Source organism: Hemitrygon akajei, chromosome 2 (assembly GCF_048418815.1).
Source record: "Hemitrygon akajei chromosome 2, sHemAka1.3, whole genome shotgun sequence".
NCBI lineage: Eukaryota > Metazoa > Chordata > Chondrichthyes > Myliobatiformes > Dasyatidae > Hemitrygon > Hemitrygon akajei.
The window spans coordinates 139898208-139922026 of NC_133125.1; the positions used below are offsets into that span (position 1 = coordinate 139898208).

The 23819-nt window shown below is 44.2% G+C and overlaps 1 protein-coding gene across 1 annotated transcript in view; it reads left to right on the forward strand.

The window, feature by feature from the left end:
* The window catches only part of LOC140715867 (solute carrier family 15 member 1-like), a 57358-nt gene extending 36295 nt beyond the window's left edge, over positions 1-21063 (forward strand). Inside the window, exons 16-23 of the mRNA XM_073028351.1 lie at positions 160-285; positions 2556-2699; positions 8737-8783; positions 9367-9474; positions 11576-11672; positions 13569-13715; positions 15004-15111; positions 20254-21063. Of these exons, the coding sequence (XP_072884452.1) occupies positions 160-285; positions 2556-2699; positions 8737-8783; positions 9367-9474; positions 11576-11672; positions 13569-13715; positions 15004-15111; positions 20254-20439 (963 nt within the window). The 3' untranslated portion in view covers positions 20440-21063. The remainder of the gene's footprint in view (positions 1-159; positions 286-2555; positions 2700-8736; positions 8784-9366; positions 9475-11575; positions 11673-13568; positions 13716-15003; positions 15112-20253) is intronic.
* Positions 21064-23819: the final 2756 nt, after the last annotated feature.

A 23819-nucleotide genomic window follows, 5' to 3' on the forward strand; every position in this document is an offset into this window, starting at 1 on the left:
AATGGGTTAGGGTGAGACAGGTATAAAAAGAAGGTGGGAGATGATTGGCATAACTCTGTAGGCCAAAGGCCTGTTTCTGTGTTGTATCTCTCCATGTTTGGGCAACGACTAGAATCATGTTGTGTGGTCCTAAATATATCTTCCTTCTTTCCCTTTTAGAAAACTCTTCCTAAGTTTCCCGTTGGCAAGGAGAGTCAAATCAAGATTGCAAATGTCGGTAACACAGTAGTCAACGTATCCCTGGATGACCTTTCCAAGTCTTATTATTTGGTGGAGCCTTCAAAGGTGCGTGATATCACAGTGGCCCATCTGCCAACAAGCACTCACACCCTACACAAAGGAATGGGACTCACTGAGAAGGCATAACAACTGCAATGTAGTCACCATTTCTCCTCCTACTCATTCCTGAATCAGGTTTAATATATATTCAATTAAATTAGTGCAAAAATAAAAATACAAAAGTGAGGTCGTGTTCATGGGTTCAATGTCCATTCAGAAATCGGATGGCAGAGGGGAAGAAGCTGTTCCTGAATCGTTGAGTGTGTGCCCTCAGCCTCCTGAACCTCCTTCCTGAGGGTATCTCTTGAGTGGTGGTGATCCGTAGTGAAGGATGCCGCCTTTTTGAGGCATCGCTCCTTGAAGACATCCTGGATACTATGGAGGCTAGCGCCCATGACGGAGCTGATTAAGTTCACAACTTTCTGCAACTTCTATTGATCATGTGCAGTACCACACCCGCCCCCCCCCCCCCATATCAGATGGCGATGCAGCCAGTTAGAATGCTCTCCATGGCATATCGAAACAACACTGTCAAGATTGTGTTCTGTTCTTCAGACAGCCCCTCTGCTTGAGGATAGTCTACTCCTGGCACCATGTTTTAGGAAGCAGTTTTAGGGGAAACATCTTAAGTGAGTTTTGAGCAAGGGGGTTTCCAGAGCTGAACAATTAGACAGTAGAATGCACAGGAGGAGTGAAGGGAGGAGATGTGTCCTGGAAATGGGACGGCTCTTTTGATATCGGCATTCTGATCTTCCTGGTCCATCAGGTAGGGAAGGCCAGCAATGGAGTTGGTACAGAACTTCACTCACGATGTGTGACTTAGATGTGGGGGGCGGGGGTTGATATCAAGGTAACCCCTCCTGCTTCGCAATTAAAGTGGAATTGTGGCTGGGAATTACTCCCAGAGTAAACACTTGCGCATAGTCACAGAAAAGAACTTTCACTCATTGTTCAAGATTCAGATGTTGTTATCGAGGTCGGCATTTATTGCCTGTTCCTAACTGTCCTTGAGAAGGTAGGGGAGAGTCGCCCTCTTGAACCACTGCAGTCCTTCTGGAAGGTGCTCCTTGGGGAGAGAACTCCCGGATTTGGACCCAGTGCTGAAAAGACAGTGATACATTGCTAAGATGGGATGGTGTTTAAGGGGAACCTGTTCCTGCTGGTTTTTGTGCCTCTTGGTGGTAGAGGTCATGGATTTTGGAGGGTACTATCAGATTAATCTGGGTGAGTAACTGCTGTGTAGATTGTAGGTGGTGCACATTCACATCCACCAGCCTAAACCTTCATTTCCTTCACCGTGGTTCTGCCAGGTCTTACAGCCCTGGTACGTTAATGGTTTTGGCTGGTGGATGTGAATGTGAAGGAGGGGATGAGTTCAGAAGTCTGAAAGCAGTCGGGAACAAGCCGTTCTTAAGTCTGGATGTTCAGTCTTTCAGTCAGACAGGCTGCTTTTTTTTTCTTGAACAGTGTTAAGCTTTTCAAATGTTGTTGGAACTGCACTCATGAGGGAAGGCAGAGGGTGTTCCATCAAACTCCCAATTCAGATGGTGGGAAGGACTTTGAGGTGTCAGGAAGTGTTTGATTCACTGCAGCTCCCCCCCCCCCCACCCCCCCGACCTTCCTTGCAGCTACGGAATTTAAACCACTACCCTGTTAAGATCCTGGTCAACCACAGCCAAAGGATGCTGAAGGTGTGAACTCTTTTGATGGTAATGACTTTGACCGTCAAGGATGGATGGCTAGATACCCTCATATTGAACATTAGATCAGTTTCCTGTCATAGAAACCAGGGTGAAATGAGCTGCCCCGCTGATGTAAAGGTCACAGAGTAAACTGTGTGCGTGGTAACAATAAATACATTAACAAACAGTACATTGATGAGAGCAAAACATAAGAATGGTACAAGGATTGTATTGCAGTGCATTTCTACTGTGACAGCAACTTAAATGGTGAAATTAAGTTCCTGAGAACATGGCAGAACCACCGGGAAGGGATGGTGAAAGAGGTCACTGGTTCAGGCACCTGACCCCAGTGGGAAAGAAGCTGTTTTTGTGTCTGGCCACCTGGGTTTTCAAGCTCCTGTACCTTCTCCCGGAAGGTAGAGGAAAGAAGGTATAACGGCCAGCGGGTATACCTGGACCATACTGTCAGCCTTCCTGAAGCAACACACCGTGACAACCCTGTGATGGACTGGGCAGGGTCTGCCACTCTCTGCGGGGGTTCAAGTGAGCTTTTCTTTTCCCTGTTTATGTCATATATTATTCCATCTTTACCAGGCCACTGACTACATCACCGTCGCAGCAGCTGATGTGAAAAATGTTGCTGTTTATTTTAACAATGTCAGCAGATCCATTCCAATTGATCTTATCAACAAGACTCGCCACACCCTCCTGTTGCTGGGCTCTTCAAACTATGCATGGGTGAGTGAGCTTTTGTGCATAGTACAAGTGAAGTTAAAGGTCGCCTGTGAGGGGAAAGGAGAAAAGTTCCGATAACCTGACATGCACAGTTATTCAAAAATGCCGGAGTGCATGGTGTGGCAGATGCTTCTCCCATTAGTACACCAGCACATGTTCTTATATGCTACACAGCAGAGTCATTAATTTTCCAGCGAACAGGCTGAGTTCTAGAATCTGAATCAGAATCAGGTTTAATATCACCATCTTAAAAAGGTGGTATTTGTTGCCTTGGGGGCATCAGCACAGGGAAGAGACGTAATAATACTATAAGATGCTAAAATAGATAAATAATGCAAAAAAGGAATTATGAGGTAATGTTCATAGCTTCGTGGACCAGTCAGAAATTAGAAGGTGGAGGGGAAGGTGCTGTTGCTCATACACTGAGTGTGGGTCTTCGGAATCCTGCACCTCCTCCCCAGTGGTAGTAACGAGAAGAGGGCATGTCCTCGACGGTGAGTTCAGAATGAGAAGAGGAAACCAAAGCTGTAGAACCTGTACACTGTGTGGGAATGGGCCTCCGGTGAGCAGGCAACTGGACCAAGGAACAAACAAGAGGAAATCTGCAGATGCTGGAAATCCAAGGAACACACGCAAAATGCTGGAGGAACTCAACAGGCCAGACATCACCTACGGTGAAAAGTACAGTTGACATTTTTGGGCCAAAAACCTTTGGCAGGACTGGAGAGAAAAACTGAGGAGTAGATTTAAAAGGTGTGGGGAGGGGAGAGAGAAACACAAGGTGATAGGTGAAATCTGAAGTGGGAGGGGTGAAAGAGACGGAAGGCCATGGAACAAAGAAAAGGGAGGAGGAGCACTAGAGGGAGGTGATGGGCGGGCAAGGAGATGAGGTGAGAGAGGGAATAGGGGAGGGAACATGGTGATGGAGAGCAGGGATGGGGGTGGTATTACCAGAAGTTCAAGAAATCAATGTTCATGCCATCAGGTTGGAGGCTAACCAAATGGAATATGAAGTGTTGTTCCTCCACCCTAAGTGTGACCTCATCATGACAGTGGAGGAGGCCATGGATAGACATATCAGAATGGGTGGCTACTGGGAGATCCCACTTTTCCTGGCGGACGGAACGTGGGTGCTCGGCGAAGCAGTCTCCCAGTCTATGTCGGATCTCACCGATAAACAGGAGGCCACACCAGGAACACCGCACGCAGTATATGATTGTGTCATGAGGGAGATCAGTGGGGAGGGACGAATGGGCAAGCGTAGGGAGCGATGCCTGTGGAAAGTAGAATATGGGGGGCAGGGAAAGATGTGCTTGGTGGTGGGATCCCATTGGAGATGGTGGAAGTTTCGGAGAATTATGTGCTGGACGTGGAAGCTGGTGGAGGGTGGTGGTGGGGGGTGGTAGGTGAGTTCCACTTCATTCCTCACAAAAGTCAAAGGCAAGTTTATGGCATATGCAAAAGTACATGCAACACCACAGGCACATAGCCTAGCACAGAGATGAGTGATGCTGTATAGATAATGAATAAAATACTGTAAATATTTGAAATAATATAAAAATTGTAACCATTTCAATTTTACTAACAGAAGTATGAAGTAGGATTGCAAATCTGTCTTTAAAGGTTGAATCATTCAATTTAATATCAGAGAATGTTTACAGTATACAACCTGAAACTTCTCCTCTTCACGGATATCCATGAAACAGAAAAAGAACAGAAAAATGAATGACAGCACACGTTAGAACCGCAAAGCCTTTAGTGATGGGTTAGAAATTAGATGTTGACCTGGAAATGTCCCCACTTGTTTGTCAAAATACTAACACTGGAAACTTTTTCCTGTTCAAAAGACCTCAGTTTAGCTTCTCAGCTGAGGTGCTTCGCTCTCTTAGTCTTTCATCAGCCAGGAATGTTGTATCCACTCTCTGGAGTGGGACTTATACAAGCTATCTTCTGACCTAGAGGTATAGAAACCCAATTCACAGTCCTGCATAGGAATACTGAATTGTGTACAGTTCTGGTCGCCGAATTATAGGAAAGATATCAATAAATTAGAGAGAGTGCAGAGACGATTTACTAGGATGTTACCTGGGTTTCAGCACTTAAGTTACAGAGAAAGGTTGAACAAGTTAGGTCTCTATTCATTGGAGCGTAGAAGGTTGAGGGGGGATTTGATCGAGGTATTTAAAATGTTGAGAGGGATAGATAGAGTTGACGTGAATAGGCTGTTTCCATTGAGAGTAGGGGAGATTCAAACGAGAGGACATGATTTGAGAGTTAGGGGGCAAAAGTTTAAGGGAAACACGAAGGGGTATTTCTTTACTCAGAGAGTGATAGCTGTGTGGAATGAGCTTCCTGTAGAAGTAGTAGAGGCCAGTTCAGTTGTGTCATTTAAGGTAAAATTGGATAGGTATATGGACAGGAAAGGAGTGGAGGGTTATGGGCTGAGTGCAGGTAGGTGGGACTAGGTGAGATTAAGAGTTCGGCACGGACTAGGAGGGCCGGAATGGCCTGTTTCCGTGCTGTGATTGTTATATGGTTATATGGTGAGATTGGGAATCCACCAGGGGTAATGTCAAATGAAATTGAATGCTAAAATTATTTTGGCACTGATGAAGACTATTCCACCCATCAAGTGTATGCTATCTTCTAGCAGACCGATTTCTCCTGTTCTTTCCCCAAAAACATTCTATACCAGAAGGGACCAATACCCTTGCGGGCAGGTTTTCTAGAGCTTTTGGGGAGGGAAAAACTGATTTGGTAGGGGGATGAGAACCGGGACGATAGGGCTGAGGATGGGGCAGATGGTATACAAGTCAATGTAGTGTGTGATGAGACTATGAGGATGGACAGCCAGATGACAGGGCAGAGTTGCAGTCAGTGTTCCATGTTGAAGCGGAACATGGGAAAAGTCAAAAAGGGTGATGAATACAGGGGTTGTATTTGAATGCACGTAGTGTTCGGAAAAAGCTAGATGATCTTGTAGCTCATTTAGAGATTGACAGATAGAATAATGTGGCCATCGCTGAGTCATGGTTGAAAGAAGATCATAATTAGGAGCTTAACGCCTAAGGAGACACACAGTATCAAAAGGACAGGCAGGTAGGCAGAGGGTGTGGGATGGCTTTGTTGCTAAAAAAAAAATAAATCAAATCCTTAGAAAGAGGTGACATAGGATCAGAAGATATAGAATCCTACTGGGCAGAGCCAAGAAAATGCAAGGGTAAAAAGACTCTGATGGGAGTTATATGCAGGCTCCCAAATAGCAGCCAGGATATGGAGTACAAATTACAATGGAAATAGAAAAGGCATGTAAAAAAGGTCATGTTACAGCAGTCATGGGATATTTCAATATGCAGGTAGGTTGGGAAAATTAGATTTGTGCTAGATCCCAAGAGAAATAATTTGTAAAATGTTTATGAGATCACTTTTACAATAGCTTGTGGCTGAGCCCACTAGGGGAAAGGCTATTTTGGACTGTGCATTGTGTAATGAACCTGATTTGAATCAGGAGCTTAAGGTAAAGGAACTCTTAGGAGTAGTGATCATAATATGATAGAATTCATGCTGCAGTTTGAAAGGATGAGGATAAAATCAGATGTATCAGCATTACAGTGAAGTAAAGAGAATTATAGAGGCATGAAAGAGGAGCTGGCTAAAGTTGATTGGAAAGGACACTAGCAGTGATGATGGCAGAAAAGCAATGGCTAGAGTTTCTGGGAGCAACTTGGAAGATACAGAATGGATGCATCCCAAAGATGAAGAAGTATTCTAAAGGCAAGATTCACAACTCTGGCTGACAAGGGAAGTCAAAGACAGCATAAAAGCAAAAGAGGGGGCATATAAAAATTAGTAGGAAGTTAGAGGATTGGGAAGCTTTTAAAACCAATAGAAGGCAACTAATAATGCAATAAAGAGAGAAAAGATGAAATATGAATGTAAGCTAGCCAATAAGATAAAAGAAGATAGAAAAAGTTAGTTCAGATTTATAAAGAGTAAAAGAGGCACAATTGGATATTGGACTGCTGGAAAATGACACCGAAGAGGTAGTAATGGGGGACAAAGAAAAGGTGAATGAACTTAGTAAGTATGTTGCACCAGTTGTCTCTGTGGAAGATACTAGCAGTATGCCAGAAGTTTAAGTATCAGAGGGCAGAAGTGAGTGAAGTTGCCATTACTAGGGAGAAGGTGCCAGGGGAACTGAAAGGTCTGTAAGTAGGTAAGTCATCTGACCAGATGGACTACACCCCAGGGTTCTGAAAGACGTAACTGCAGAGATTGTGGAGGCACTAGTGTTGATCTTTCAAGAATCACTAGATTCTGGAAAGCTTCCAAAGGACTAAAAAATTGCAAACGTCATTCTACTCCTTAGAAGGGAGGGTGGCAGAAGAAAGGGAGTTACAGACCAAGACCTAAATGGTTGGGAAGATGTTGGAATCCATTATTAAGGATGCGGTTAGGGCTACTTGGAGGCAGATGATAAAATAAGCCAAGGGGAAATCTTGCCTAACAAATCTGTTGGAATTCTGTGAAGAAATAACAAGCAGGAAAGACAAAAGAGAGTCAGTGGGTGTTGTATTCTTGGATTTTCGGAAGGCCTCTCATAAGGCGTTGTACATGAATCTACTTATAAAGATAAGAGCCAACGGAATTAAAGGAAAAGTACGAGCATAGGTTGAAGATTCGCTGACTGGCAAAAGGCAAAGAGTGGGAATAAAGGCATCATTTTCTGTTTGGCTGCTGGTAGCTAGTGGTGTTCTGCAGGGGTACGTATTGGGCACTTCTTTTTACATTATATGTAAATGATTTGAATGTCAAATTTGATGGCTTTGTGGCCAAGTTTGTGGACACTATGAAGGTAGGTGCATGAGCAGGTAGCGTGGAGGAAGCAGGGACTCTGCATAGGGACAGATTAGGAGAACGGGCAAAGAAGAGGCAGATAGAATACAATTAGGGAAATATACAGTCATGCACTTTGGTAGAAGGACAAAGCATAGACCATTTTCTAAATGGGGAGAACACTCAAATTTCAAGGCTACAAAGGGATTTGGGGCCCTCATGCAGGATTCCCTCAAGGTTAACTTGTAGGGTAAGTTGGTGGTAAGGAAGGCAATGTTAGCATTCATTTCAAAAGGACTAAAATATAAAAGCAAGGATCTAATGTTGACTCTTCATATGGCATCAGTCAGACTGCACTTGGAGTACTGTGAGCAGTTTTGGGTCTCTTATCTAAGAAAAGGTGTGTTGGCATTGGAGAAGGTCCTGAGGAGGTTCATGAGAATGATTCTGGAGGAAAATACGATGGAGGCATTTGAGAGGATCTCAGATAGCCACGAGAATGTGCACAAAACGGAGGAATACGGGTACAGCATAGGTAGTAAGGATTAGTGTATACGGCTGAGGATTATTTGTTTGGCAGAGCATTGCGGAATGAAGGGCAAGATCTTATGCTGTATTGTTCTATATTCTAAAGCTAATGGAAGTAGAGGTTACAAAGATTGAGTGGTGACCCCCATGGAGGGAATTCAACACAGATGATGGGAGGACACAAGGTGATACCAGAGGAGGAGCTGGTATAGTTCAGCAGTTATGGGGATACTGAGTGAAGGGATCTTGGTGCAAGTTAGAATACAGGCAGTGGGTAGTTAGATTTTCAGCAAGCAGAGAGTTGGGAATGTAGACCATTCCAGGCACGATCCTACACAGAGCAGGCTTGAGGGCTTAAGGGGATCGTCATGCTCCTAGTTCTTCTATATATCATACAGGCAGTAGGTTCCAATCCATCCTATATCTCGAATAGTGGGAGCCAGCACCATTACAGCCAGAGTGTTTAAGCTGTAGACTACAGCTGCAGTTTGGAAGGACAGAGCAGGTTGTCTCTTAGTGGTGTATAAGCCATGGAATTAGTCAAATGAGGAAGGAAGTCACACAGTTGTGACCAAACATCACTGAGGAGATGTATAAACTATGGAACAAAGTGACTATATAACTACAGTACACTCTGAAGTCAACACAAAAATAAGCTATACCTTTTTTTTGACAGTCGAATGATATTAACAGCAAACCAGAAGAAGGAAAAAATGCCATCAGGTAGGTTCCTTCGTAAGGAAATGCTGCCCTTCCTCTCTCTGTATACTTGAGGTTGAAACCCCATTGCCTGTACTCTAACTTGCACCAAGATCCCTTCACTCAGTATCCCCATAATCGCTGAACTATACCAGCTCCTGCTCTGGCATCACCTTGTGTCCTCCCACTATCTGTGTTGAATTCCCTCCATGGGGGTCACCTCTCAATCTTTGTAACCTCCTCTGAAGTAGCTCAAAGGTCACTGGTGTCCTCTCACCCTGGCCTCTGAAGCATCCTCTGATTTAATATCTCCATCATGAATCCTGCTGCCCAGTGCTTGAGCTCTGAATCTCCCTCTCTGGATTTCTTTCAAGCTTAACACATCGACCAAGACTTTCTCTAGGGTGATCCACCATCAGGTTTTGTCTGATATTACTCTAGTGAACAGACTCAACATGTTTCCAATATGTATCCGAAAATAATGACTGTTGTTTCTATTCTCTTATTTATCCACGTCTGTAATTACACCCCGATTTTGAAACATTCTTTTATTTCTCTCGCTACGTTTGACCAGTTGCTGAAATAATTAACTTTGGTTTCTCTCCAGATTTACCACCACATTGACCCACGTTGAAAACGTCACAATGGGTGGTGTTGATTTTGGCAATTTGAACCAATTAGCCGTGTCTAACTACACACTTTTCACCAAAGGGACGTAAGTAACTATCTTTGGCAGTGTTAAGTTCCCACAAAGTCAGTGAAATAGCTCTACAGGTACCTGAACTGGGACATTACGGAAGCTTCCCCAGGTCATCTTGGCATCTTGGGAGAGGAGACAAAGCCTCAGTTCAAAGGCTTGTCCAAGAAATGGCAAATCAGAGTGTGCTTGCCCACCTTGGTATTGTGGGTATGTCAGTCTAGATCTGCATGCAGCAGCCTCTGGATTGTGCTTGAACCCACAACCGTCCGACCCCGAAAGTGAGATGATCACACACTGAGTCAGAAACAGGTTTATCATCATTGACATCGGTCACAAAATTCATTTTGTGGCAGCAGTACGGAGCAAGACATAAAAATCACTATAGATTACAGAAAAAAATAGTGCTAAGACGAGAATAGTGAGGTATCGTTCATGGGCCATTCAGGAATTTGAAGGTGCAGGTGAAAAGCTGTTCCCAAAACATTGAGTGTGAGTCTTCAGGCTCCTGTCTCTCCTTCCTGAAGGTAGTAAAAAGATGAGGGCATTTCCCAGATGGTGAGGATCCTTAATGATGGATGTGGCCTCTTGAGGAACCACCTCTTGAGAATGTCCTCGATGGTGGGAAGGGTTGTGTAACTTGATGCATTTGGTTGTGTCTCCAACCTCCTGCAGTCTTTTGTGATTCTGCACTTTGGCATCGCCATACCAGGCAGTGTGGGGATGTAGAGGTAGATTCAGTGGTACTGTAGAGAATCCAGATTGCATTTAAGATGATGATATAGCAAACATGGATGTGTTCTATTGCAAGATACAACATTTTCAATCACTTTGCATTGTTCTCTTGGAAAACCCATCTCCACTGTTGGGACTTTCAGTCCATTGTGCATAATGCAGTGCACAGAGGTAGCTGGCCCAGGGAAGAATCTCAATTGACAAGCAATGTACGATTGCCAACTCTTGCAGCCTCCTGTAATGTGAACAAGGAATGCAAGCTGCTCCAATCGTGACTGTAGGAACAGAGCCCTAATGGAGGGTTAAGACTTCTTCTGCCCCCTGCAAGGTGGCAGTGGTAAACCCCTACAAGGAAATCTGGCACTGAAGGATCCAAAGGCCCACATTTTCAACAAAGTCGACAGCATGCTGCTGGAACAGAGGAGATTTGTTTATTTAGAGATACAGCCTGGTAACAGGCCCTTCTAGCCCAACGAGCCTGCGGCGCCCAATTACACCCAGGTGACCAACCTGCGGGTAGACGGAATGTGGGAGAAAACTGGAGCACCTGTAGGAAACCCATTTGGTCACGGGGAGAACGTACAAACTCCTTACAAGCAGTGGCGGAATTGAAGCCCCGGTCGCCCACGTTGTAATAGGATTACACTGACCTCTGCCTTGTCATGCCACCCTAATGGGATACCTGAGTGGTGGTACAGGAGCTGTGAAGCCCAACGCTTCACAGTACAGGTGGCCCAGGTTCAATGCCCGCTTCTGCCGGTAAGAGGTTTTTAACGTTTTCCCTGTGACCGCCTGGGTTCCCTCCGAATGCTCCAGTTTCCTCCCACAGTCCAAAGATGTACCGGTTGGTAGGCTCATTAGTCATTGTAAATTATCCCAGAGTTAAATCAAGGAACTGCTGGACGGCATGACTCGATGAGCCATCAGGGCTGTTCCGCACTGCATCTCAATAATTTTTTAAAAATTGTGTTATTTCATATTTCTTTACAAGAGACGAGACCATTTTGTCCAGCGCTGACTAATAGAGTGATCCAATTCACGTTCCCTGCAATCTAATCTCCCCACATCCCCATCAATTCCCTCTAGATTCTACCCTCCTAGGGTGGGGGCAAATTACAGCAGACAATGAACCCCTCCCCCAGACCTGTGCATTTTGGGGTGTGGGAGGAAGCTGCCGCACGCACGTGGTCACAGGGAGGAGGTGCAGACCCCACGAGGGCAGCACTGGCGGCTGGGATCGAACCTGGGACATTGTGTCCCTACCTGCCGTGCCACTAAGCTGTACTTAATCTCCCTCCAGTGGAGGGGCAACGAGGAAATGCAGTGCCCAAGTGGCACCAGCTGTTCCTCTTTGGGTTTTAACCTTCTGACTTCTCTGACACAGGAAGACAATTTCGTTCATCAGCAATGGAAAGATGTGCTCACAGACATCAAAAGACTTTGGTTATGGGAGCTCATTCACAATCGTCATTAATGAAACGGTTTGTATGCTAAGAGATCTCTGGCTGTGTGGGCATTCTTTGAGCTTTAATTTTTAAACTATTACTCCCCCAAAAAACCATCTGCTCTACCTGAATGGAAGTAATGTAGTGTTGTACAGCATGGATGTAGGTCCTTTCGCCCAACTCGTCTATGCCAACCAAACTGCCGAGCTGAGCTAGTCCTTTTTGTCTGTGTCTGGCCCCTAAATCTCCGAACCCTTCCTATCCACGTACCTGAAGCAACAGAAAACCTGCAGCTGCTGGAAATCCAAGTAACACACACAAAATGCTGGAGGAACTCAGTAGGCCAGGCAGCGTCTATGGAAAAGAGTAAACAGTCAACATTTCAGGCCGAGACTAAGGGTCTCCACATACCTGTCCAAACGCCATTTAGAATGGGAATTAGTGTATTATTGTCACTGGTACCAAGGTCCAGTCTTGCATACTGTTCACACAGATCAAACCAATTACACAGTGCACTGAGGTAGTTCAAGGTTAAACAATAACAATGCAGAATAAAGCGTAACAGATACAGGGAAAGCGCAGCGCAGGCTTCTTAACGGATAACAAGGTTAACTTTATTTGTCACAGGTACATTTAAACCTACAGTGAAATGTGTTGTTTGCATCAAATCAAATCAGCGAGGATTGTGCTAGGCAGCCCAGAAATGTCGCATTGCAACTGGCACCAACATGGCATACCCAAAACCCACTAACCTTAACTCTGTGCCTTTGGAATATGGGAAGAAATCAGAGCACCCGGAGAAAACCCATGTGACCATGGAGAGAACGTACAAACTCCCTTCAGAGAACAACAGGAATTGTACCCCGAATGGTGCTATAGATGCATTATCCACTGCGCCACTGATCCACCGCCATGCATTAGTTTGAAAAGGTTTCCTTCAGATCTCTTGTAAATTTTCCTCTCCAACTTCAAACGTTTGTCCTCTAGTTTTGGACTCCCCCTACCTTGGATAAAAGACTTTGGCTTTTATCTTTATGCCCCTCATGATTTTATAAACCACTGTAAAATTACCCCTCAGCCCCCTACACTCTAGGGAAAAGATTTCCCAGCATCTCCCTCAAACTCAAGCCCGATAACATCCTTGTAAATGTTTTTTGCACCCTCTCCTGTTTAATGATATCCTTTCTATAATAGGGTGACCAGAGTACACCCCTCTTCAAATTTTCCTTTCCCCCTGTGTCCGTCAGGTATCTGGAGGAACTCAGCAGGTCAGGCAGCATCCATGGAGGTGTAAGGACAGTCAACCCAAAACATTGACTGTCCATTTTCTTCCACAGATGCTGTCTGACCCACTGAGTTCCTCCAGCATCTTGTGTGTTGCTCCAGATTCCAGCCTCTGCTGTCTCTTGTGTCCCTGTCAAATGCCTTTCTTCGTGGGGTATGGTTAACATAGCAATAATATCTAGTTAAATAGCCCATTTAAGCTACCAAAGCATTGAAAAGTGATGCTATCTCCAAACTTTAACACTGAGTTAAACAAGGGGAGATTACAGAGAAGAGGAGTGGGGGAATTGCCAGGCTTGGGACTCAGACGGCTGAACACACTGCTGCCAGTGGTGGAGTGAATAAATCAGGGATTCTCAAGGGGCCAGAAAAGGAGGAACTGCAGTGATCTTGGAGATGGGAGGGGGGTTCATAGGGCTTGAGTAGGGTATGGGGATGGGGAGTAAAGCTGTATGAATAGAACCCTGCGTGGGTCAGCAAGCTCGGGGTGATGGGAGAATAGGGCCTGACAGTCTGGCTGTAGGCAGAAGCTGGGACGAGCTGAAGGCTCTGAAACATTCAGAGTTCTGGATGGGAATGAGAGCAGACAGAAGCTGCCAGCTTGTGTGAATTTAATGATTTCAACATTGCATTTTTTTAATTGTTCAGTGTTCCAGCACGAGTTCTCGATTACATTACGTTGAAGAAATTGAAGAAAACAGTGTTCACATGGCATTGCAAATCCCTCAATACCTTCTCATTACAACTGGAGAGGTTGTCTTCTCGGTCACTGGTCTGGAGTTCTCCTACTCTCAGGTGAGTAATGGCGCCCGTGGTAACTGCTCAGAATTTCCGGTAAGCCCAATGATCAATGCCCAAGATCCGTAACTTAGCGGGTGAGAAGTAATGTTTGCCCTATTAACGACTTGTCTTTCCCTTGTACCCTCAGAAATGCCAACACCAGACAAGTGTTTGATATTTTATCCCAGCTATTGACTGTTAAATATCGTACCAAACATTTGAATTATCAGCTCCATAACTTCTCATCTTTCCTCGCGCTTCTTTATGACAAAGAAGGAGGCCACCGGGGCCATCAAGTCGATGCTGTCAGGAGTATCCATTCCCCCATTTATTTCCTTGTAAATCATTCTCTCCAACAAACCAATCAGCCCCACCCTGACACGGGTGCTGCCTCCTTGTACTAGGACTTACTTATAACCCACAAAACTCACACGTCAGGAGCCTCATGGTCCCAGGGAGAATGTGTGAATGCCAAGCGGACGGCGACCCGAGGTCACGATTGAATCCGGATCACTGGGACCATGAGGCGGCAGCTCAGTGTACTGAGTCACCAAAGAATACCAGTGGAGAGGGAGGTGTTGCACAGGGTGCAGATGGTGTCCTTAGGGGAAGCAGAAGGAGGTCTATTATTTTCACTTGTACCGAGATACAGTGACAAGTTTAGTATCCATACAGATCATTTCATCACAGAGGTACGTCGAGGGAGTACAACAGCAGAATGCAGAATATAGTGATACAGTTCGACCATCACCCACCCATTGACGTGAATCAAAGGTTCATTTAATATCAGAGAATGTGTGCAGTATACAATCTGAAATTCATACTCTTCACAGACATCCATGAAACTAGAACACCACAGGACGGATGATGGGAACATCCAAGCTTCCTCACCCCTCCCTTCACATAGGCACCAATCGGGCGTTATCCCATTTTCATCCCACCCGCTTTCTCATCAACACCCCACCCCCCTCACCTGCAGATCCAACCCCTCACCCACATACTAGGAGCAACTCACAGTAGCAAATTCACCTGGCGAAACTGCACACCTTTGGGATGTGGGACGAAATCAGAGTGGCCAAGGATCACAGGGAGAACGTGAAAGCTCCACACAGACAGCAGTCAAAGTCAGGACTGAACCTGCTGCTGTGAGGCAGTGACTTTACTAGCTACGTCACTACACTGCCCTGAAAATTGTCCGATTACCATAGTAACTTTGTTAATTTAATTATTAACAATGTCACTCTGTGTGTCTGGCTATAGACCAGGAGAATTGTCCTAACTATTTCTTTGTTTTCTCCCTCAGGCACCTCCCAACATGAAGTCAGTGCTCCAGGCTGGCTGGCTCCTGACCAATGCCTTCGGTAACATTATTGTCTTGATTGTAGCAGAGGCTTCGACGATTCAGGAACAGGTATGTGGGATTCAGGAGGCGAGGGATTTTAGACAGGATGAGCTGAGGCTGTTTTCCTTGGATCAGGGGAGTTTGGGAGGACAACTGATGATGGTGGGCAAGGTCAACACTGGTTTAGAAGAGAGAGAAACTGCTCCCATTCGTCCCAAAGACCCGGTGACACAAATACTAAATTTTAGGCAGCTGATACGGGGGGGGGGGGGGGGGGGGGTTTCAACCGAGAATTGGAAGGGCACTTGAAGAATAATTAATTGCAGGAATCTGGTGAAAGTGCAAAGTAGTTACATTTGATGGGATTGTTCTTCTTGAGGTGAAAGCGATCCTTCAATTTCATAGCAACTCTCTGCTAATGAGAGTTAGATAACACGATGGGCAGGCTGAGCAGAATGTTAGGATGTTGATGGGGTCCTCCACGATAACACTGGGACAACTGGGAATGGAAGGAATGCTAAATACTTGAATTTCCATTGGGGTGGTTGGAGTGGGGGGGGGGGGTGTCTGAATCCCAAGGCAGTTTTAGAAATTGATCTGTCACAATGCCAGAGTCCTAGGTCAATCCTGACCCTTGGTGCTGTCCATGTGGAGTTTGCATGTTCTCCTTGTGACCATGTGAATTCACCCTGAGGGGTCTGGTTTCTACCCTCTTCCCAGAGAGGTGCAGGTTACTTGTTTCAATTGCCCTTAGTGAGTGGGGTGAGGGTAGAATCTGGAGGGGTGGGGGGAAGATGATGAGAAAATAGGGAGAATAAGATGGGGTTAGTAAAAATGAGAAATTGATGATCTGTTTGTGCTGTTCATAAGTTGAAAGTTCAAAGAAAATGTATTATCAAAGTACATATATGTCCCCATATACAATCCTGTTATTCATTTTCTTGTGGGCATTCACAGTAAATACAAGGATCACAACAGAATCAATGAAAGACCACACCCAACAGGGCATTAAACAACTAATGTATAAAAGGCAATGAGCCATTTCTTTTACATACAAAAAGAAAGAAAATAAAAGAGTGATTAATAATAGTAAATGAATACATACATACATACATAAATAAATTAGCAATAAATATCAAGAACATGTGATGAAGAGTCCTTGAAAGTGACTCCATAGGTTCTGGGACTAGGTCAGTTAATGGCTGAGCCGAGTTGAGTGAAGGTATCTCCTGGTCGAAGAATGCCTGCTAATGTAAAGCAGGAATTTGTAAACAGCAAGTACCCACAAATAGAAAGGCAAAATGAGATTTAGTGAAGCTGACTGATAATAGACGTTGCCCAAGGACGCAGGGCAACATAAGTGGGTCGAAATGGCTTCATGGCACCAAAATCTCATCTGGCTCCTCCAACCCGAGTTTCCACTGGAGTTCCAGACTTTGAACGCAGAACCCTCTGGCTCAGAGGAGTAAGTACAGTCCACAGAGCTACAGTGGATGTTCGTCCTTTGGCTTCCCACACACCCTGGTCAGGGTATGAAACCTTGCCACCGTGTATAAGTATTGGGAGAAACTTGGAATAATTATTCAGGAAACGGCACTGTACTGTAGCTGAGAGGTCAGACGACTGTCCTAGTGCAGTTGGTGCCTCGGAGGTTGGGATTGAGGGACGTCACTGGGAGAAAGCCATCAGAGCTCCCCACTGTCCCACGCAATACTGTGCCTGCTCAGTTATTATCCACCAGACGGTCAGCTAAACCCAAGAGAAAGTCTAACAATAGAAGAGCGACTAGGTTGATGTTGGGACATATTTTAGTAGTTTATTTCAAGAAAGGAAATGCATAATGTCCGAAGAATTTCATAAAATCTACTGCACAGTTACAAAAATAATATCCATTTATACAGTGCTTTTCAGAATATAGAACATCTCTTCTGTCTGTGTCTGATCCCTATGCCTCTATCCATGCATATTCATGTATCTATTTAACAGTCTGTTAAATACCACTGCCATATTTGCTTCCACCATTACCCCTGCTCTAGGCACCTCTCCACTTTGTAATTGATGCACCATCAATAACTCTCTCTGAGACATGAAGGCGAGATATCGGCTTTTATTGACTGGAAGAAAGAACAAGCAGTAGTTGACCACCATACTACATCCTGGAGACTGAGAGGCTGGGCTCAGGCCTCAATCGCCTTTATACAGGGGTCTGTGGGAGGAGCCACAGGACCAGTCAGCAGGGGGCGTGTCCAGACAGATATATGTAGTTCACCACAATAATAAAAAAACATCCCCTGTAAATTCCCCCGTGCTCATCTTAATGACTTCCTGTACTTGACACCTCTCCCCTCGGGGGAAGAAAAAAACTTGACTTGATCAATGCCCACCCCGATTTTATAAACCTCTATCAGATCTACCCCAATCCAAGCTTCTCCAGCCTACATCACAGATCTTCACCCAGCTGCTCTCAAGAGCTAAATGATAAAGGTTTCAAGGAGATGGCTCAAGGCTTAGTCACAGGTGGACTTAAGGAGAATGGGAAGGAGGTGGAGAGATTTGGGGTGAGAAGGTCTAGTGCTTGGATTCTTGGCTGCTGACCATTAATTGAATTCGGCGGTGATCACAAGTCCAGAAATGGAGGAACCACTGAAACACTGGGGACGTTTTGATTACCGAAGTGCTACAACCATGGAGGGACCTGAAAACCAAGATGAGAATTTTAAAATGGAGGCTTTGTTTGGCTTGAGCATTGGCAGGCAAGGGGTTGATGTGAAACTAACTGACCTTAACCACTCTGAGCTGCACATAACCCTCTGCCGCACTCCACACCAACCCTCGACAAACCGCAGGAGTTGATTTCCTGCTCCTTACGGTCATATATGTGCCACCAGACTTGTACAGGATCAATTCTTTGCTCAGCTAAGGGAAATCCTATTGATCTCAATAATTAAAATGTACAATCATAATGTCCATAGAATTTCTGAAATCCTACTGCACAGTAACAAAAATAATGACCATTCATAAATGGACATGCAAATTAGTGCATTGAATGGACAGTAGTAATAAATCTCTATTCTTTAATCAGAATCAGATTCAGGTTTAACATCATTGGCAATGTCATGAAATTTGTTGTTTTGTGGCAGTGGTATAGCACAATACAGAGTAATCAGATTACAATAGAAAGTACATACAAACATAAGTTAAATAAGTATTGCAAAAAGAGAGGGAAAAGAACTGAGGGAAGTGTTCATGGGTTCATTGTCTATTCAGAAATCTGATGGTGGAGGGGAAGGAGCTGTCCCTGAAATACTGAGTGTGTGCCTTCAGGCTCCAGTACCACCTCCTTGATGATAGCAGTGAGAAGAGGGTGTGTCCTGGGTGATGGGGGACCCTAATGATGGATACCAACTTTCTGAGGCATTTCATTTTGAAGATGTCCTCGATGCTGGGGAGTCAAGTGCCAAAATGGTGTTGGCTGAGTTTGCAACTTTCTGCAGCTTTTTTTCCAAAAAGCTGTGCGGTGGACCCTCCCTACCAGATGATGATGCAACCAGTTAAAGTGCTCTTCACGGTATATCTGTAGAAATTTGCAAACGCCTTTGATAACATACCAAATTTTTCTCAACCTCCTAAAGAAACATAGGGGCTGTCGAGTCTTCTTTGTAGCTGCATTGATATGTTGGCCCCAGGATAGATCCTCGGAGATGTTGACAGCCAGGAACTTGAAACTACTCAGCCTTTCCACTGCTGATCCCTCAATGATGACTGGGGTGTTCCTTCGACTTCCCCTTCCTGAAGCCCACAATCAACTCCTTGGTCATTCTGACATTGAGTGCATGGTTGTTGCTGTGACACCACTCAACCAGCTGAACTATCTCACTCCTGTAAGCCTCCTCTTCACCACCTGAAATTCTGCCAACGATAGTTGTGTCGTAGGCAAACTTATGGATGGTGTGCGTGTAGACAGATTAGAGCAGTGGGCTGAGCACGCATCTTGAGGTGCGCCAATGTTGATTGTCAGTGAGGACTGACAATAGAATTTCTCACAATAAGCCCTTCTTCCCCACAAACCCAATAACATTTATGAAAAACAATGTATGGGTTTCATATATTTTATTATATTTCTTTATTTTCCTGTAAATTCCTGCAGGAAAATTATTCTGAAGGTTGTACATGGTAACAAATATGTCCATTGATAATAAATTTACTTCCACTTTGACATTATTGCACATTGGTACATTATCATTTTGTGTATTATTATTATTCAAGTCTGCACACTGCTAAATGTGTTTTTAAATGTTGCTGCTGTAACAAAAAAATTTCCCACTCAGAATCAATAAAGCATTTATTAATATCATTATTAAATTCACAGCAGACCCTCTTTCTGTACCAATACACAAAACCCAACATTACTGGCCAATTTTTTAATCTTCTCAAGTCAAGTAAAGTTTATTGTCATTTAACTATATATATTTATACCATAAAATAAGACAATGTTTCTCCAGACCTGGGTTTAGAGCACAGTAGTACAATAACTTGGGAAAGTAAGAATAAAATCTACAGATGAAATATGCTTAAATAAACAAAGTAAAGTGCATAAATTAAATATTGTCTGGTAGAGAACAGATTGACCGATCATACTCCAAATGTGACGTGGCAAGGAATTCAGAAGCTTAATGGCCTGAGGGAAGAAACTTCGTCCGATCCTGACCATTCTTGTCTTTACACATCGGAGTCTCTTGCTCGATGGTAGAAAGTCAAATAGGATGTTGGTTGGATGGGTGGGATCTTTGATAATACTAAGGTCCATTTTCACAGCCATTTGTAGGGATTTCTGGTCCAATGCTCGGCTGCTCCCGTACCAGATGGAGATGCAGCTTGTCAGGATGCCTTCGATGGTGCTCCTGCAAAGTTCAGTTTTGATGGGGGAGTGGAGTTTCACTTGCCTCAATCTCCTTAGGAAGTGGGGTTGCTGCTGTGCCTTCTTGTTCAGAGAGGTGATATTGAGGGATAAATGCCTTCTGAACTTCATACATCTTACATCCACTTGTCTCCCCTCGTACATCCTAGCAGATACATCCTCAAATAAAACTCTACTAGTTCCTATTAAAGTCTGTTAAGTTTATTGAGATTGCAATAGTTCACTGTACGAATGGTCTGAGTCTTTTTGATATTCCAAGGTTCCATTGCTAACTATTTTTCTCTCTTTTTCAGTGGGCCGAGTACATTTTGTTTTCTGCTCTCTTGGTAGCCGTTTGCATAATATTCGGCATCATGGCCATGTTCTACACGTATGTGGACCCGAAGGAAGTGGAGGCTGAGTTTGAGGAAAAGAAACAAATCAAAAATAAAGAGGGAAAATCAAACAGTGTCATGAACACAGTCCAGTCAGAATTCTAACGATTTCTGTTCCACAACTTGACATCCACATGGACTAGACCCGTGGGCTGGCACTTGCCTCAATACAAAAACTCAAGTGTGACATTGGTTCCTTAGTTAGAAGTCCCTCACAGTGAATATTTTCTTCATTGTCTAATCTAGCCAGAGTTTCAGTATTATTCCCAAAAGTTGAAGAAAAGCCCAAGTAAACACATTTGAAACTGAAATACTCATTTTCATGTCTCTTCATAACTTGAAGCTCACATCTACCCTCTGGTGTTGATTGATGTCCTAAAGTGTTCACTTTAGGTTTGATACATTTATATATGTTGATATATTGGATTTAATTCTGATTATATATTTATATGAAATATTACAGTACTTCAAGGATGTATTTGTTCTTAATTCTGTATTGCAAACTCAGTCAAAGGAACAAGAAGATGAAAGCCCACTCCTTCCCCATCTAAAACAGCTTTAATACACTGGAATCCTGCTAGTGTTTAACAGTGCCCGCCAAGGTAACTTGGCTTGATCAGGATACCCTTTCCAAAACAGCCTGACTGCTTCAAGGAGGATTGTGCTTAAGTTTCATACATGTTGAAGAAGGTATAAAAGCAGATATTAAAGTGTACATATATTTCTCAATTTTAAATTGGATTTATTTGTGTTCTATTACATGATACATGGTCACGTATGTGTTATGTTACACGGTCCCATAGCCGTTAGTGTAACGCTTTACTGATCAGAGTTCAATTTCCACCATTGTCTGTAAGGAGTTTGCATGTTCTCCCTGTGACCGTGTGGGTTTCCTCCCCAGCCCAAAGACGTATGAGTTTGGGTTAGTAAGTTGAGGGTATGCTATGTTGGCGCTGGAAGCATTACGAGACTTGCGGGTTGCCTCCATTACATCTTCGGACAATGATGGTCATTGACGCAAAGGATGCATTTCACTGTATGTTTCCGTGTTTTGCTGTACATGTGCCAAATAAAACTACTCACTTTAAACCTTGTCTACTGCATTTGGTGCTCTCAGTGTGGCCTCCGCTACATTGTTGAGATCAAGTGCAGACTAGGTAACTACCTTGCTCTGTTTCCAGGCTGCCTGGAGCTTTTGGTTGCCAGCCATTTTAACTCTCCACCCCATTCTCACACTAACCTCTCTATCCTCAGCCTCCTCCACTCCAGAATGGAACCAAACGTAAACACAAGGAGCCACTCCTCATAATGCCTGATGAAGGGTCTCGGCCTGAACCGTTGACTGTTTACTCTTTTCCATAGATGCTGCCTGGCCTGCTGAGTTCCCTCCAGCATTTTGTGTGTGTTGCTTTGGATTTCCAGCATCAGCAGATTTTCTCATGTGATTTACCTCATTAGCTCTGCCTTGGTAGTCTACAACCAAACAGCACGGATATTGAATCCTCCATCTTCCTGTAACCTGCTCCCACTCTGCTCCCTTTATCTTTTTTCTGATCCACCCAGGCACTTTCACATACCCCCTTCTTTTCTAATCCTCAGCTCTCCCACCTGTTACCCAGTTTATTTCCCATTCCTCACCTAGTTGCATCTATCCTTCACCACACACTTTTCACACTGGGCTGCCACCGGCCCCTCTCGCCTCCTCCTACTGTTTCCAACTGGCCTCCCATCTCCTCTACCTGGATCAATGCTCCAGCTTCCTCTCAGATTTCATCGTCTGTTGCTTCCAGTAACACCTCCTGGCCTCTTTCACTCTCTCCACCGTTCCCCTCGCCACTGGCCCATCAACCTAGCATCACCACATCTACTTTTCGCTTGCCAACTCCTGCCTCACCTCTTTATACTGGCTGTCACCTAGCTCCCCACTACCCTCCCGGAATTGGGGAGGGGGGGGTCTTAATCTGAAATGTCAGTTATTCTATTCTTCCACAGATGCTGCCTGGCCCACTGAGTTCTTCCTGCAGATTGTTTTTTTTTTGCTTCAGATTCCAGCATCAGCAATCTCTTTGTGTCTCTCTCTGTTTTATATGTTCCCTGTTTTTCTTTGTCCCCCATGTTGCAAAGGCAGCCTCTCGTTTGCTGCATTTATTACAAAACCATATCTGCGCTGGAGAACCTGGTAGTGAATTGTCTTCTTCAACCGCCTCATTGCAATCCTGGAGGCAGATCCTTGATTTAGACCCCAGGATAATGAAGGACCAGCATGATGTCTGACATGGTACAAACCCTCTTCATGTGCTACTATGGTCCTTCTCGGCAGTGGAAATTTAGTTAAAGTCATGGTCATTGCCATGAGCACAATTCATGTGTGGGATCCAGAATCAGTCATGATGAAATGGCAGACCAGACTCGATGGACTGAATGGCCTAATTCTGCTCCTATGTCTTATGATCTTATGGTCTTATGTATGCACGAGTCAATAAGGAACTTGCTTGCAACAGCATCATGGGCACTATGTAGCATTCACAAGAATAACATGAATTAAACATTTTTTTGCAAGAAAGAGCACAATTAGAATAAAAAAGTCAATTTTAGTAAAAAATAATTTGAGAGATGTTGCTAATCTCCATTGATTAGGGAGTCAAAGATCAAGGGAGAGCTGGAATCTATCTGAAGTGTTTAACTAAACAAAGACTACACATGGGTTGAGAGAGAGAAGTTCTTCCCTTTGGACATGGGAATCTAGAACAAGAGACTAGACTTTAGTGTTTGGGAGTAGTGTCAGCTCTTAGGTTTCTTCCCTATTGAGGATCTGGAATTCTAACTTCCATCTCTCACCCTAAAACTGTCTGAGGGTCAAAACCAAGATCAATCTGTTCTTTATGTGTGGTGGGCTTGAGGGTTAGGGACCAGGCTGATTTAACGGAGTTGCTCTGTGTTTCAGCCATCGAATAATAGGTAGCCTTGAGTCTGAAGCTCCTCATTCAGTTTTCAAGTTCTTGATAGTTATCGAATTTCTGACCTCTGTCAACTCGAGCAATTACATTGTCAATGTAATTCGAAACTTCTTCAAATGTAATTCGAAACTTCTTCAAATGGACATTCCTTTGCGAAGATGATTGAAGATTGGTAAATTGGCACGTACACCGAGGTACAGTGAAAAACATAATCTTGCATCCTATCCAAGCAGATCATTTCATCACATCCAATGCATTGAGGTAGTACAAGGGAAAAGCTCTAACAGGGCGCAGAATACAGTGTTACACAGAAAGTGCAGTGCAGGTAGGCAATAAGGTGCAAGGTCATAACAGGGCAGATTGTGAGGTCAAGAGTCCAACTTATTGTACAAGGGAACCATTCAATAGTCCTTAAGTGTAGTGGTACATGCTTTCAGGCTTTAGTGTTTTCTGCTCAGTGGGACAGGGTAGAAAATAGACCGTCTTTGGATATGTTGGCTGCTTCACTGAGGCAGCTAGAAGAGTAGA